Below are 17402 nucleotides of genomic sequence, written 5' to 3'. Positions count from 1 at the left end.
CCTGAGACAAGAGGTATGGAGGAGCCTGAGGGAGAGGATGGTGCCAGAGAAGTATGTGTAATTGATACAGATGTACCGGAATGTATTTACCAGAGTGAGGACCAGTGTTGGGGAGATGGAGGGTTTTGAGGTGAGAGTAGGATTACACCAGGATTTTGGCTCTTATCCCATTTATCTTCAACATAGTGATGGACGTTATCATACAGGAAGTAAGGGAGGCAGTACCGTGGAACATATTGTATGCAGATGATATTGTCCTGTGCGCAGAGAGCAGGGAAGATCTGGAAATGAAATTGGAAAGATGGAGACAAGTACTGGAGGACAGAGGAATGAGAATAAGTAGATCTAAGACAGAATATATCTGTACCACCAAATAGGGGGGTGATAGGGAAAGTATTCAGCTTGGGGGAGAACCAATAAAGAGAGTTGATAATTTTAAGTATTTGGGATCCTTTGTTAATGCTGGAGGAAGTATGGAATAAGAAGTAAAAACATTGGGTACAGGCAGGCCGGAACAATTGGAGAGCGGCCTCTGGAGTTCTTTGTGACAATAGAGTACCGCTGAAGTTAAAAGGAAAATTTCATAAGACGGTGGTAAGAACAGCAATGATGTATGGCACGGAAACAGCAAGCATGAGAAAGACAGAGGAGAGGAAGATGGATGTGGCAGAAATGAGAATGCTTAGGTGGATGGCTGGGGTGACGAGAGAGGATAGGGTTTGAAATGATTACATTAGGGGGTCGACCAAGGTGGTGGAAATATCAAAGAAAGTGCAGGAGGGGAGGCTGAGATGGTATGGCACCTGTTGAGGAGAGGTGAGGACTATGCTGGTAGACATACTATGGGGATGGAGGTCCAGGGAAGAAGAAGAAGAAGAGGGAGACCAAGAAAGAGATGGAAGGACTGTGTGAGGGGAGACCTGCGTGAGAAGGGAATTGATGAGGCAGAGGCGCAGGATAGAAATAGATGGAAACGGCTCATCCGAAATGGCGACCCCATATAAAAATGGGAACAAGCTGGGAAGAAGAAGAAGCTAACACTGAATAAATGTTTGTTGTTTCCTCACCTGTTGAGAGAGCTGCTGCAGGTAGGTACTGCTTCTGGTTAGCACTTCTCTCAACTTGTAGTGGGTGTGGCAGTGTAGCCAAAGTCGCCCCTACATTAGTGGGAACTTTGCAGCGGAGGAAGTACACCAAATGCTGACAAAGTTTTAGAAGATGCCCTTCCCCTGGGTGAAGACCAGAATACAAAATAACAATACTACCACATACACTACAGAATTAAAACCATAACCCAAACCATTAAAAATTAAAATGAAACTGGTGGGTACTCCACGTACAAAGTACCCCAGTCTTCCCATCAACTCAAAACCTTAAGTCAAGGCGAGCGGATAGCAAAGGAACAGAGAGTTCTCTATGCTTCCTCTCCCAGCACCATGCCAGCCACGGGTAAAGGTCCAAAAGTGTTACAATTTTCAGACATGATCTCTATGTCCTTGAGGTAGTGTGAGGCAAATATGGACTTACATCTCCAAAACGTCGACTGCAAGATCGTAGAGAGAGACAAATTTTGTCTAAATGCGAGGGAAATTGCGACTGCCCTAATTTCGTGAGCCTTAACCTTAACTAACGGAAAGGCTTCCTCCTGAATCTGAGAATGGGCCTCTGATATCAACTGTCTCAGAAAAAAGGATATGGCATTTTTGGAGAGCGGGCGAATCGGGTTTCTTACAGAGCACCAGAAGGTCCTCTAATCTTTTCCGTCCTGTGGAGGTAGTACCTGAGACACCTGAAAAGTCAGAGAGTTCAATATCATCCCTAAATAGGGAATCTCCTGAGTCGGTGTCCTAAGGGATTTCTTTTCATTTATGAGAATGCCTAACTCCTGTGTCAGGCGAAGAGTTCTTCTCATGTCCTCCGCGCACTTTTCCTCCTCCGACGAGCAGAGGTATAAGTTGATGTTGGTTTCCAGAAGGTGAAGCCAGTTCCCTAGAGGAGGAAGGATTTGTGCGGGGCCATCAACAAACCGAAACATAGGGCCCGGAACTGGAGTACCTCTGTCCTGAAAAATGAAGCGTAGAAATTTCCATGAGTCTGGATGAACGGGAATATGAAAATTTGCATCCTGCATATCCATGGTGACCATCCAGTCCCCCTGTTGTACTGAGGACATCACTGAACAAACAGTCTCCATATGAAACTTCATCTTCAGTACGAACACATTCAAGGTGCTGACATCCAGAACGGGCCTCCAGCTCCCCGAGGCCTTCGGAACCACAAAAAGGTGATTATGGAAACCTTCTGATTGGAGGTCTAGCACTTCTTCCACTGCTCCCTTGAAAAGAAGGGATTTGACTTCCTGAGAGAGGGCCAAAAACTTTGTGGAGAACCTGTTAAATATGCTGTCAAGGCGATTGGAGATATAACTAAGGAAGGAATCTTTACAAAAGGAATGGTGTAGCCCTCCTTGAGGACCTTGATCACCCAAGGATCCACTCCTCTGCACTCCTACTCCTTCCAATAAAGTAGAAGTCTGGCTCCTACTTGGGCATGGAGGACTAACTTCTCACTTCTTGGGGTTGATCTTCAGGGAAGACCTCTTAATGGACTTCATAGGAGGTCGCAACTTTGATCTGGGTCTAGATTGGGTTTTGGTCTTCCCTCCACGAAAGGGCTGAGGCTGTAGGGGAGAGAATGATCTCGACATGGAAGGCACAGGCTCCCTTGGATGTCTAGTGGACTGTGCCAACAAGTCAGTGGTAGACTTCTTCTGCAAGTCTGAAAGAATCTCCTTTACAGTGACTTGTGGAAAGAGGTGAGACTTATCTAAAGGAGCAAAGAGTAGAGCTGACTTCTGTGTCGGCAAGACTCCTTTTGAGGTGAAAGAACACCAGCGTTCCCTCTTTTTAAGGACGCCCATAGAAAAGAGAGAGGCGAGTTCCAAAGAGTCATCTCTAACTGCCCTATCTGAGCACAAAAGAACTCTCAGCCAATTGGAGGCAAAGTCTGCAGTGAGCTCAGGACAATCTTCAATCTTCCTCGCTAGTGCCCTGATGGCCCAATTGAGAAAACTAAAAATCTCAAACACCTAAAAAATGTTCTTGATAAGGTGACCCAGTTCAGATGAGGAAAACATTATCTTGGCCATAGAAAAGGCTGTTCTATGAGCCGAATCCACCAGACCAGAGAAGTCCCCCTGGGAGGAAGCAGAAACTCCCAAGAAAGGGGCTTCCCCGGTGGCGTAGAACGAGTACCTCATCTTTAACAGTTTGCTGGGCAGAAAAGCAAATGTTGCTTTGCCCTGCTCTCTCTTAGCTGCCAGCCAGTCATGAACTTCTCTGAGAGCCTTCTCCGAGGAGGAGGAAACAACTAGCTTGGGTAGACTGCTTTCCTATGAGGAAGGTAGAAACTGGGGAAGTAGGCGAAGCAGGAATGAAGAAATCTGGAAAACTATCCAGGAGGAAACACAAAAGAGACGAGTAAGCTGAAGAGGGGACCATCTCCTGAACAACCTCTTCCTCTTCTGAAGAGATAGGAGACAAAGATTTATCCTTGGATTCTGGAACTGAAGAGGATTTCTTCAAAAAACCCATAAGTTTGGTTGTAAGGGCGTCAAACCGCCTCTCCGTTCCTTGTGTTTTGCTCTACATTTGTACATTAATCATTTCATATTTGTCACATGTTATTGTTCCAGATTCTTTATGTATCTCATTATATGTATCATTCTATGGCCTATTTGCCTATATATATATATCTGCCTTGTACATGTTCTGTAATGCTCTGTATATGTCATTTTATGTCTTTCAACAAACACAATTCTGTATGGATGCAGCGGGGGCCGCAGGTCGCCTGCTACCTTTCCATCCGCTTTCCGCATCATAAGTACCTGTTGTGAACAATAAAGAATCAGTCTCACTTCTGACCTTTCTTGAACCTCACACTGGTGACCCCAGGAAGCGACAGATAGCGCAGTTTTGGCCCAGCCATTAACAGACTCACTACGGCTGCAGCCTACCATCAGAGAGCCTTTAACGGACTAAACACAGCGTCAAGTTTAGGCCTCGGATAACTCCTTCCCTGGCGGAAACTGTGCCATTACGGACTAAATACGACGTACTCACCAAAGAGAACGTTTTGGCATTACAATCAGCACCATTAACGCGTTTTGGTGCGTGAGCAGTAAAGATGGCAAAATTCAATGCGAACGCGCGAGAACTGTCTGTACGCCTCTCCCGGCGACTAAAGCAGATGCGGTCATACTCCCTCAGTTTTCTCATGAGAACATGGCATCATGGTTACTGCGCGCAGAAGTACACTTCCGCATGGCGTGCATAACAGACAATGCAAGCAAGTTCAACATCACCATGGTGGCGCTCCCAGTAGAGATGTTCAACAGGATCTCCCCCTGGCTCGGCACGCACACAGACAAAGTCATGTATGCGGCATTAAAAGATAAACTAATCAAGAACTACTCAATGCCCGTGACGGAAAGAGCACAGCGCGCTCTCAACCTGGCATCCCAGCCCCTCGGAGAAGCATCACCCAGAGAGGCCTGGGACTAACTGCAGGTGCTTATAACATTACCAGGCCGAGACGAGAATGGGAGGATAAGGAAAATCGACCTGGCAAAGGCGATCTTCCTTCAATGCCTCCCGCAGGAAGTAAGGAGCCAGATAAGGGACGCCAACGCCCTCGACGCTGGGACATTAACAGATGTTGCCTGGACGGTATACGAGGCCACCAATGCCTCAGAACACACCGCCACCCTTGCAACCGCCGCCCTGAAAGCCTGCAGCCTGATGGAGAGCAACAGTGACGACGATGGAGAGATCAAAGCTGTTTTCAAAAAGAAACCGAAAGAGAACAGAGGGAAATCATTTGTGACGTGGTGCTTCTACCACAAGAAATTCAGCGCTAAAGCAAAGTACTGCAAACACCCTTGTTCCTTTCCAAAAAACGACGTCAATGGCCACAAGTAACAGCAGTGGCCGAGAAACCGATCTCCCCCCGACCAACAGGTTTTTTCATCAAAGATGAAATCTCCAAGCACTGCCTGCTGGTAGACACGGGGGCAATGCAATCCGTCTTCCCACCGACGAAGAAAGATCTTGAGAAGAAACCTGACTCAACAAACGCCCTCATCGCAGCAAACAGGACACCCATCTGCACATACGGCACAGTGACACGGATCATCTCCATCCTTGGCCGCAGATACCATTGGTCGTTCGTCGTTGCGGATGTTAAGTTCCTGCTGCTGGGCGCAGATTTCCTAGGACACCACGGACTTCTCGTCGACATCGGAAGGGAACAACTACTGGACACAAGAACCTGCCACGCCTGCCAGCTCGCCAAAGGACCGGGGATGCCCGCCATCTGCTCCACAGCCTCCAGCAGCTACATGTCCCTCCTACAGGAGTTTCCGGACATGTTTAAACCGGAGCTAAGACAGTCACTGGGGGCTTCAGCAAAGCACAGCATATTCCATCACATCACGACGACAGGCCCACCAACTCATGCAAAGTTCCAGAGCCTGTCCCCACAAAAGCTACAAGACGCCAAATGGGCCTTCGCAGAGATGGAACGAATGGGCGTCTGCAAAAAAGCATCAAGCCCGTAGGTATCACCCCTCCACATGGTAAAGAAGGCGGATGGCTCGTGGAGGCCGTGCGGAGATTACCGCCGCCTAAATGTAGTGACAACACCAGACCACTACCCCCTCCAAAACATGCAGGACCTGACAAGTGCTCCATGGGGCAAAGACCTCCAAAATGGACCTGCTCAAATCATATTTCCAAGTCCCTGCACACCCCGACGATGTCCCAAAGACCACCATAATAACACCCTTCGGGACCTATACATTCTTCTATTCAACCTTCGGTCTCAGAAACGCAGGTGCCACATTCCAGCGACTGATGGACACCATTTTGGGGGACCTGCCCTTCTGTGTCTGCTACGTCGATGACATCCTGATCTTCTCTAGGTCGCCTGAGGAACACCATCAACACATCCAGGCAGTCCTAAAACGTCTACAGGAGAGCGGCCTTGTGGTGAGGTTCGACAAGTGCATCTTCGGGAAGGAAAAAAATAGATTTCCTCGGTCATGAGATCTCACCTGCAGGAGTATGTCCGACGGCATCTAAGGTGAAGGCCATGGAGAGGTTCCCAGAACCCCAAAACATCAAGGGCTTGCAGGAGTTTCTGGGGATGATAAATTACTACAGACGGTTCATCCCCAATATTGCCCGAATCATGTAGCCACTAACATCAGTCCTGAAGGGAAAGCCAAAGGTGCTGACCTGGGAAGCTCCGCAGCAGAAGGCATTCAGCGAAACAAAGGCAGCCCTCACCAGTGCCACGATTCTGACACGCCGACATTGTTGGTCCCCTTCCTCAGTCTGGAGGCGCAAGATACCTCCTGACGATTATAGACTGCTCCAACCGCTGGCCCGAAGCAACCCCCATGAAGGAGGCATCCACAACATCGTGCGCAGAGGCCCTTCTCTCCAGCTGGATCAGCAGCTTTGGAGTGCCCAACAGTATCACCACGGACAGGGGCCCTGCCCTCCTCTCAGAACTCTGGGTCTCCCTGGTACATCTGTTGGGCACAAAGCTGCACAGCACAATGGCGTACAACCCCGCAGCGAACGGCATGATCGAAGGAGCCCACCGCTCTCTTAAGGCAGCTCTCATGGCACGCTGCACCAACGAGAACTGGAATACACAGCTCCCCTGAGTCCTCTTGGGTCTTTGCACTGCACCTAAAGCAGATGGCAACGCCTCCCCAGCTGAAAAAGTCTACGGGGAAACATTGGTCATGCCCGCCCCTCCCAAGGTTGAGGGAACTCTCACAGCAGTTTGCTCCCTCCCATAGAACCTTCATCAACAGGACCAGCAGATACAACCCACCTGTCTTAGACTCCTGCACCTAAGTCTTCATCAGGGTGGACTCTCGTCGGCCGCCCTTAACCAGGCCCCACAGGGGGCCCCACAGAGTCATCAGGCGGGCGCCTAAAGCATTCCCGCTGGACATCCACAGTCGTGAGGACTGGGTAACGATTGACAGGCAAAAACCAGCGTTCCTGTTGGACAATGAAATCAGCGAGGAGACAGGCAGGTGACCAAGAGTTCCCCCTCAGCAACACTCCGCAGGAACAGCTGCCCCCACGCCAAAAAGAGGTCCAGGACGGCCCAGGAAACAGCCTGTGCCAGAACCAGAGGTCGCACCTGCACCCCGCCCGCAGTTCTCAAGAAGTAGAGGCCCACTCCAGTTGTCGCAGCACCTCCGTGATTGATGTGTCATCTAATAATTTCTCGCATAATTATTGTCTTGGGGGGGAGAGTATTGTAAGGGCGTCAAACCGCCTCTCGGCTCCTTGTGTTTTGCTCTACATTTGTACATTAATCTTGTCCTATTTGTCACTTGTTATTGTTTCAGATTCCCTATGTATCTCATTATATGTATCATTCTACGGCCTATTCGTCGATATATATATCTGCCTTGTACCTGTTCTGTAATGCTCTGTATATGTCATTTTATGTCTTTCAACAAACACAATTCTGTACAGACACAGCGGGGGGCGGCGTGCAGGTCACCCGCTACCTTTCCATCCGCTTTCCGCATTATAAGTACCTGTTGTGAACAATAAAGAATCAGTCTCACTTCTGAACTTTCTTGAACCTCACACGGTCAGTTGACGCTTGAGTGGGGCTAATGAATCTTCTTGAACCGATGAGGATGACAGATTAAGAGAAGGCACATGGAGCCCAGAGCAGAGGCTGGGCGCTCGGCTGTTGGCGCCGAAAGCTCCGGAGTTGGCGCTGGGCGCTCAAAAGCGGAAGTCTGGCATGAGACGGGGCGCCGGACGCTCATCATCTTAAGGACTCTCTCAACGAACGAAGATGATGAGCTTGAGAAGCAGGCTGGTCCTGAAAACTGCAGGAAGGTTGTGGGCTAGCCTCCCTGTACCTCTTGACAGCCAGAGGAGAGGTGTCGCCAAGATCAGCATGTCTTTGAACGGGCGTGAAGAAACAGAGAAGCAATATGGGAGCTTCTTGCGCGTGCTGGAAGCTTCCGAATCTGATGAAAGCGGATGCACTGGAAAGCCTTTCCAATGGTGTTTAGTCAAAGCCTGGGAACGAACAACAGGCTCAACAGAGGGGTGACTAACCTTGGGCAAACCCCACCAGCCTCCCTTGGACCTCCGGTATGTCTTCTCCCTGGTGTGAGGGAAGCGGAACAGTGATCTTCGTCTAGGAGCACTGGTGGGACAGACAGCCACCTCCTCAACATTCACAACACTGTCACTTCTCACTGCACTTTCATTATTCACATTTTTTTCCATTAGAGATCTAATAGCTGATCCCATTTCCATAATTGTATTAGATAATAAACCAAACTTCTGATTGAACCTTGATTCAAGGCTGGCAATGGCACTAAGAGCAGAATCATGGGAACCTGGAACAGTACTGTAGATGGTAAAGTAGGAGGACTTAGAATGGGAGAAACAGGAGGAATTGGAGGAGTAGTAGTTCTATCATCCCCTACATTATCCAAAGGAGTAGAATCTGTATTGGCTCTATTCTCAGCCCTAAGGGCTGCATTCCTCTTCCTATCTCTTTCTGATTTTTCTAGATAAGATTTCAAGGTTTTCCATTTCTTATCTTTCCAATCCTGACATTGTATGCAAGTATTAGCTTCACTACATTCTTGCCCCCTACATTTAGTGCATTTTGTAAGAGAATTGTACGAAAGCTTGGTTAACCTAGTTCCACAACCCTCAGAACAGAAGCGAATACTGGATGAACTGGAATCTGACATCGTTAAATAAAGTAATTCCTAAAGTTAACCAGAAACAATTCATCAATGATAGAAAGCCACAAAGCAACAAATCCTGGATACTTCACCAAGATCGGGCAAATAACTAGCCGAAAAGCGATGAAGCAGCTGCGAAAAACTACCAATGTTGATCGGAAGCCGGCAGGAAACGAATTGAGCTCTCTGCTAAGTTGTTCCTTTGAGTCCTGGATAGTGGGTGGGACCTTGTCACCTACACACAAATGGTAGAAGCGCTGCTGCTCGAATTTTGAATTTTTAAGCAGCTATAGGTCAGTAACTCTTGCCTAATAAGTTAGGTTTAATGGCCTTGGCCAAGTCCTGCATTATCCCATCTTTGTCAATAGGGCAGTCAGCTATATGAAAGTTAGGTAGGATTCACAGAAATAATACCCATTTTATATAAGTAACTTACCAAGTAATTACAATAGCTATGTAATTACTCGGTAAGTTACTTATATAAAATGGGTATTATTTCTGTGAATCCTACCTAACTTTCTTATAGCTGACTGCCATATTGACAAAGATGGGATAATGCAGGACTTGGCCAAGGCCATTAAACCTAACTCATTAGGCAAGAGTTACTAACAGGTTTACAAGTAAACCAGTTGGTGATTCTTGCTTAATGTAGGTAATCCCACTGGCAGTCTTTGCCTTCAGTCGACAATTAACATGAAGGATAATGAATCTTGTACGGTATGTCATGTTTGTTAGTACCATTATACGTAATAGGATTTGCTTTAGTAAAGCTTTGTGCACATTATTGTGTGAACCCTATGGTACTGCCAGGTTTCTCCAGGATTCCATATGTACACCTACACAATCCCCAGATTGTGCATGTGCAACATAGGATATACATGCACATTTATTGCATTTGATACACTTGAGTGTCATGGCAACCTGTGGTAGACTACCCTATCTTTAGAGATGCATTTGGCTCTCATTCTAGCTCAGGGTCCTATAAGTCTTGCATTCCAGTGCCAATTGTATAGGAACTAGCAGGAGCCATTGTTCCACAGCTTACAATCATGACCGGGAGTGGGGCATTTCTAGGTGACAGTCATGTTGTCAGTCAGTTGAGGGAGTATCCTTCCATCTAAAGGAGTGATTTTCCTATGTAAAAGGCAGTGCTTTGTATTCCTATAGGAACAAGTCCACCAAGTTTAATGTTAATTTGCATTTTTCACTGGTATACAAACCAGAGCCTTTTGTTATAGTCCCACCTCAATCACCGCACTTAGTTCCTGATGCTGAAGGAAAATATGCTTGTTGATGGCAGGTGAGCGCACCACCCACCTACCACCAGGGATAGATGTTAAGCTAGGGACCTCCTTTATATCTATCTGTCTCTAGATTTAATGGAAATGACTGATTCGGCCAGATATTGTTCATGCATACCTCTGCTTTTATAGGTAAGGTATTAGGTCTATGTGTGTGAGAAGCATACAGCATGATGAAGACAGATTCCACAGACTACAAACAAAGATAAATCTAAAACTAGAAATGTATTAACCCAAGCAAGATAATGGACAAAACAAAGATACAGTTTTATATATATCAAATGACACGGATGAATTGCAGAACAATAGAGAATATGTACCGACAAATAAATTAACTCTTAACAAGTGTGCATCCAAAATGGTAGTACAGCATAGTACAGTTTTTCTCATAGAATTCTGTAAAGATGTGATGAAGTGATAAGGGACATATTTATACAAGTAACTTTGTTTTTAGTTCTCATAGCATTTGTACACTGACTTTACCTCTGGTTATTCGAATGTATTGGGACATGAGAAATAGGTGATGACAGCTTGTTTGATGTTGAAGTTAAAATGTTTGTTATAGCACTGTAGTGCAATTTTTATAACGAGTATGCAGCATGTTTAAAGTTTAGAGAAAAAACTGAAATATGTCGCAGCAGATATTTGTACTTTAGAAGGTTTTATGTCACGAGTTAAATCTGCTCTATAGTACAATAAACCTTGTTTTCTATTTTTCTTTCAGGGTTCGTGTAAATCACCTCCATATGATATACCTTGAAGATATGTTATATATGTTACTTCTTGCGAAGCAAAGCATTCTCGTAGCAGTTACTTTAAATCTATGTGACAGTGCACTAACAGCTCGAAATGTTTCTCATTGTCATTTAGGAAGACTTCCCATTTCAGGTAACTGATACCATCCTTAGTTAGAAATGTTGTATACCTAGCTACACTTTCCTTTATTGTGAATTTCCTTTCCCAGTAGCATTGCTTTATGTTGTTACTAGTAAATGTTTTGACCCATGGCTTGCTAACTTTTGTTGACATAATTTGCAAATAAGGTCACAGTTTTAGATGATGCAGAACAAGTTGAAGAAAGTGAAAGGGGATTTATTAAAATCCAAATTTCATTGTATGCCAATAATTATTTTTCAGGTAGAAATTAGGAGGCAGTTTAAACTTCTGTTACAGGTTTTTTTTTTTAATTTTTCTCTTACATAAGAAAAAATGTTTTAAGTAGGTGGAGGTAGCATGACAAATCTTATGATAATTGTCATAAATTTCATATGTGAAGAAATGAGTACTGTGGTGCAAATCGATATAAAAATTATATTTTTTTTTACAGGAATGATTTGCTTGCAAAACAGAAATGTATTTTTATCAATGAAAGATGGCTATATCCGACATGCCTATTTAGACTATGATAATGGAGTCACCAAAATTGAATTAAAAGACACACCATTCAAGTCAGATGGAGTTTCCTATACTGGATTATCGGCTTCACCCAATGGGACTCTTTGGGCTATTTTAGAATCGTAAGTATTTCCCTACTTTTTACTCACTCTCCAGTTTGAATTTTATTTAGCTGAGCTTATTTTCAAGCAGCAACAAATCACTGAGATACTGCTGCTAGACAATACAGGATCCATCAAAGACTAGCCAGACATCCTAATGTTGGATCCCTTTTTAGATGCAGTCTTTTTTTTTTGCCCACACACATAGGACTCTGAATAATCTGGCGTATTCTTTACACATTCTCTCACCTTACCTCTGAAAACATTGCTACTACACTTCTTATTCTCTTATTTTGGGTAGATGAGACTCTCGTTATGGCAAGCAGCTTATCTAAGAGATGGCAACTCCAAAGTCAAACCATTGTTCTGTAAATTTGGACAGTGCCATATCTTTTGTACTATGGGCAGTGGTCTTGGATTAGAATTCTCTTCCAAGTGGATACACTCAAGCAGACTTTTCTATTTTTTCTTCCTCTTGTTTTCTGAATGATATGTTGGGCAGGCATAATTGAAGGACAAAGGATGTTTGGTGATTTATTAAGAGGTTCCATTATTCTTATCTTTTATTTACATTTATCTTTGACCTTCATTTTCAAAATCATGACTTCAACTTGTTCCTTCAGTTGAAGTGGCTATCTTGGAGAATACCTTTCCTTGCACAGTGCATTAGCTTCACCAAACTGACCATTTTTGCAGACATTTTATGATCTTTCTCATGGACTCTGATTATCATTTTCATACTCTTGTTTATGTTCTTATTGTTATTAACATTGTTTTTAAGTATAACATAACATTTGTATTGATTTGTATACTTATCCTGGCCGTGGTTGTTTAGCAAAATCTTGAACATGTGAGTTCTAGACCTTACCAGTGTGTGTGATGTACACTACAATATTCATGGTGATTTTAGGGACTTTATAGTTACCTCCTTACGATATGACTCCAAGTTTTGTAACTACATCTACAAGATTTGTTGATTTAAGTATAAGTCTTTACAAAGAATGTTGAGTCAGATGGTAGGACAGAGTTAAAAATGATACCTTAAAGGAACTTCATGAACTTCTATATTATGGCTGTAGATGATGAAAGGGAGGTGGAGATGGCATGGTGCCATGCCCTCACACAACCCCTAGGAAAATAGTATGTAATAGTGTCAGCTGGGTTTCCGTGTGCACTGAAAGAGTTGGAAGATCTAGATCTACTTGGATGACAGCTATGAGAAGGGGAGCTGGAGATGTTTAAATTTGTGGAAGATAACACACAGGAAAGACTTGGGTGGTAGAATTTCACAGAGGCCCTATTCATCACCCAGCATTGGAAACGATGATGGTAATATGTGCAGGAACTTTGGTTTCCCAAATGGGGCACTTATCCAAGCTCCCAGGTTTCAAGAAACCATTACTACTTGCAATGTAATGTTATTCCAAGGACAAGGGAATGACATTGTATATTCAAAATGGGTATATACCCAGTTTCCCATAAGACTAGTTAATAATGTAAGTGCCAAGTCCAAATTTTAAGGGATTGTGACAGGCATAACATGTTACTTTAGTGTTTCATCTGTCACATTTCAAACTGACTTTCACCACCATGGTTAGGATAGTGATATATGGTAGCCTAGAGAGGTCCCTTTTATGTTTGTTAGCAATTTAAATAATTACCACAAGGAGTGATTGAATTATATTTATCCTTCTGATTGCTATACCCTAAGAGCTTTTGACTTTACTTCTGAATCTGGCTTTGAGCAATGTTTGAATCTTGTATTCACTGATTCCCCTACTGTTATAACCACTATTGTGGGTCCTCCAAGGGGTCTTCTGATGGTGCTTTACCTTTTTTAATGATCAAACTTGAGCAAACTGTACATTATATATTTTGCTCTTGTGAAATATACATTGAATCTCAAGCATCCAGGGATGGAATTTTGAGCACTTTTATTTCTGAATTGGCCACAGTAATATCAAGGTAAGCGTATTGTTCCTTTAAATGGAAGTTTACCAACATAATAAACAGGTGAAATCCTTGTTTGTTGTTGAAAGCCTAGTTCAGTGACGATTGTAGATTTACTAGTGTCGGCAAACAAGGGGCTTATCATTTTTGGAAAAGGGACAGATCTATTTTAACTTTGAATAATCATACCACTAAGAGCTCTTGCTCAAAAAGTTTATGTTTTATCAGCAGTTGAATATATTTTAACAATAAGAGAAAACCTTTGTTGATGTGAGCATTATTAACTACTGTGGGACAAGCTTTATGGATCTATCAGTAATAGGCAAAGAAACAGTTTCTTGACTAATGTACTTGTTTATTGTTTTGTGCTTTAAAAGATCTTCAACTGAAAGGAACAGGAAAGGTAAACATAAACAAAATGTACAAAGAGACATCGAGAGTGCCAAGGGATGGCTTGGTACACAACAATATGCAAAGTCTAAATGATAACAATACACAGGAAATAATATTTACCTCTTTATTCCTTGTAATATCATTCACCTTCAAATTTGAGGCAAGCCATCTAACCATAATTTGGTGGTCTAAGCATTAATAAATATAATAGATTCATAAAGCAGCATAAAGGGAATCTAACTCCTTGAACAAATGAGCATCGTTATTTGAACAAACTAATTCAGTATTAATCCTATAAAAAATAAGAGGGGGGGAAAAATATGTACAAGTTGAGAGAAATAATATATTTGTTTTCAACAATAAATATCACTGTTCACAACACAATTAAAACACTAAGAATAACAAAGCAGCACTGTTGCAGTTACAGTACACCATTTTTAGTACAACTCAGACACATAAATGTTGGGCCTATTTTTTTTATGGTATAGGATTGTAAGGACTGGGATATGAGCGACATACTGGCTGGGTGTTTACTGGTTTATTGGTAGTTCCTTACTGAGATAAATGTACAGAATCTTCGAAGATGTTATTGACGCGTGCGAGCGGTAATGTAGCGTCTACACACAGACAGGTAAAACAGAGATAAAAGGTTCAGACATCTGTGTTTGTCGGCAGACAAACAGATGGCGATATCAAGAGATATGATTAACATACAGTGATGAAACATACATCAATGGAAAGGCCAGGAAATTCTACATGTGGCCAATTGCATGAGATTCAAGACAGATTAATGGATACAATGCAGTAGCATAATATATGTGAAATGGAGAGACGTTTGGCGTCTTCACAAACAGAAACACACGTACAGTTTGATACAGAAGATTCGTTGGAACATTATGAGTACATGATTAGAATGCTTGCATGGCAATGCAAGTAGTGGTGATTGTACATACATTAGGACAACAATGCTTAGGGAGAAACAGACGGAAATATTGTTTGGTTGAAATCGCGTTCCTGTAGAGAGAGAAAACGAGACGCTGGCTTTGTCCTGTCCACTTCGATGATGACGATTGACGAACACACGAACACACACACGTGTTTGGAAGAGGCAGCGTCGGGGCTCTTACAGGATCAACAGCTCATCTTTTGCTTAAAGCTGATGCCTCTGTCACTCACTGTCCAAACAGAGTAGTGAGAGATGTAATATGCCATATTCCTATTTACCTGAAGCATAAAGTAAGAATCTTTTGCTCACCCTTGATGTTTATGGATTCGCAGACCCAAATGGTTTTTTTGTTTTTGAGAAAACATCTGATTACTTACCTCCAAGGTTCTCCATTATTATTTGTAAGTTAGCTGAAAGGGGTTCATTTTGCACTTGCTGGAGAATTGGTAATATTACTCCATTAGATAAATGCATTTGTGTTAGCTCTAGACTTGGTGATTATGCACTGCCTGATTTATGTAGCTCCCATATTATCTAAAGTTTTAGAATGTATGTTGGCAGAATGGTCATACCTGAGATAAAAGTAATCATTTGTTCCTGAGTTTGCAGTTTGGCTTTGCACAGGCCTGGGTGCGTGTGATGCACTTCTTCCAGTTAACAGTATCATACAGAGATCCTTAGACACTGTACATATTATTATTAAAATAGTTTTACCAGGCCACTGAGATTGTACATATTGTTATTAAAATAGTTTTACCAGACCACTGAGCTGATTATCAGCTCTCACAGGAATGGCCCGAAGGATTTGTTTTTATATTTATATTTTTATTTATATTTTGTCCCCTTCGTAAAATTGTATGTGGGGTTGTTCTGGGCTGGACAGTCTAAAATTAATCCCAAAAAATCCTTGCACCATCAGGTCCTTATTCAAGCTCAAGGACAAAGTTAGTCCATTGTTTACAACCAACATTGTTTACAAGTACAGGCAGTCCCCGGTTTACGACACATGTACCGGGGTTATGACGCGTCATACGCCGATCCGACGGAAGAAATATGGCTCCAAAATGGCAGAATAATCAAAATTTTGATTTTTTTTTATGAAAAACTCAATAAAAATGCAGTTTACATTGTTTTCAATACACCCAAAGCATTAAAAGAAAGTTTTTCCTATGATTTTTGATGATTTTTCAGTTTACGACGATTTTTGGTTTACGACATGGCGTAAAAACGGAACCCCCTTGTCGTAAACCAGGGCTGCCTGTATACTTGCCCCAGGTGTAACCAGGAGACTTATGTTGGACGCACCAAAAGACTGCTGAGGATATGTATAGACACCCATAGAGGAGTTAGTCTCAGAACCGGAAGCAGATTGTCCAACCCAGATCAATCCAATATAAGGAAACATTTCAAATTATACACAATATCTATAGATAACAAAGATTTTCAAATAATGGGACAAGCACAGAAAGACAGCAACTTAACAACTTTAGAGTCCATAATGATAAAATTAACTGTTCCATCAATAAACACCTAAACATCCTTCTACTCGGTGCCCAGACAGTTCGCTACTGGACCGTTCATACCTGGACATTTCGTTAACGGACACTCGCTACTGGACAGTTTGTTACTAGGACCCTTCGCTACTAGGACAATATGCTACCTGTCTTCTTCTTCTTCTTCCCAGCTTGTTCCCATTTTTATATGGGGACAATACGCTACTTGTATAATTACTTAAATACTGAATACCTTGTTAATGTAATTATACCATCCATCTATCTTGTTTCATTTATGAACCACCAAATATAGCTTGAATACTCAATAGCTTGTTATTGTAATTATACCTTCTACCCTTCTTATTTTATTTACCAGGACTCCTCTCTCACTTTGCTTGTTACTGAATTGAAGAATTTGCATGAATGTGCTGTAGCTGAACTTCCTTCTGCATCAAATTTAAGCCGTACTAAATGTCCTCCAATCCCAAAAACACGGCAGATTATCTGATTCCTGAAGAGTACGCCAAACTGAGTAATGGGTCGTTATTTCTGCAATATGACAGTGGTGAAGATGATCTTGAAAGGATTTTAGTATTTGCATCTGAAGATGGGTTAAGGGACTTGAAAAACTTTAAAGTATGGGCAGGCGATGGAACATTCAAGTGTTATCCAATAATATACTTCCAGTTATATACCTTGCATATTCAAAATCAAGACCTAAGTGTTCCCTGACTCTTTGCAGTACTACCTGACAAAACCGAGGCCACTTACAAACGCTTCTATTCTATAATTTAAGAGCTCGTACAAAATTATGAGCCAGATCATATTGTGGTTGATTTTGAAAAAGCAGTCTTAAATTCCCTGAAGACTGTTTTTCAAGAAACTGAAGTTACTTGCTGTTTATTTCATTTAGCTCGGAATGTTTACAAATATATAGTTCAAGCTGGACACAAGGGACGATACCACGAAGAGGACGACTTTAGTTTGAAAGTGGGGTGTTTCCCAGAACTG

The 17402-nt window shown here is 42.8% G+C and overlaps 1 protein-coding gene across 6 annotated transcripts in view; it reads left to right on the top strand.

The window, feature by feature from the left end:
- LOC136852274 (T-cell immunomodulatory protein) overlaps positions 1-17402 on the top strand; it is a 259930-nt gene that overhangs the window by 156042 nt on the left and 86486 nt on the right. For all 6 annotated transcript variants that reach the window (XM_067126747.1, XM_067126749.1, XM_067126746.1 and 3 more), the window contains 2 exons: positions 10838-11001; positions 11441-11630. In XM_067126747.1, the coding sequence (XP_066982848.1) occupies positions 10838-11001; positions 11441-11630 (354 nt within the window). The remainder of the gene's footprint in view (positions 1-10837; positions 11002-11440; positions 11631-17402) is intronic.

The sequence above is a fragment of the Macrobrachium rosenbergii genome, chromosome 25, assembly GCF_040412425.1.
Source record: "Macrobrachium rosenbergii isolate ZJJX-2024 chromosome 25, ASM4041242v1, whole genome shotgun sequence".
Taxonomy (NCBI): Eukaryota; Metazoa; Arthropoda; class Malacostraca; order Decapoda; family Palaemonidae; genus Macrobrachium; species Macrobrachium rosenbergii.
This window is presented reverse-complemented; position numbering and strand designations above follow the sequence as displayed.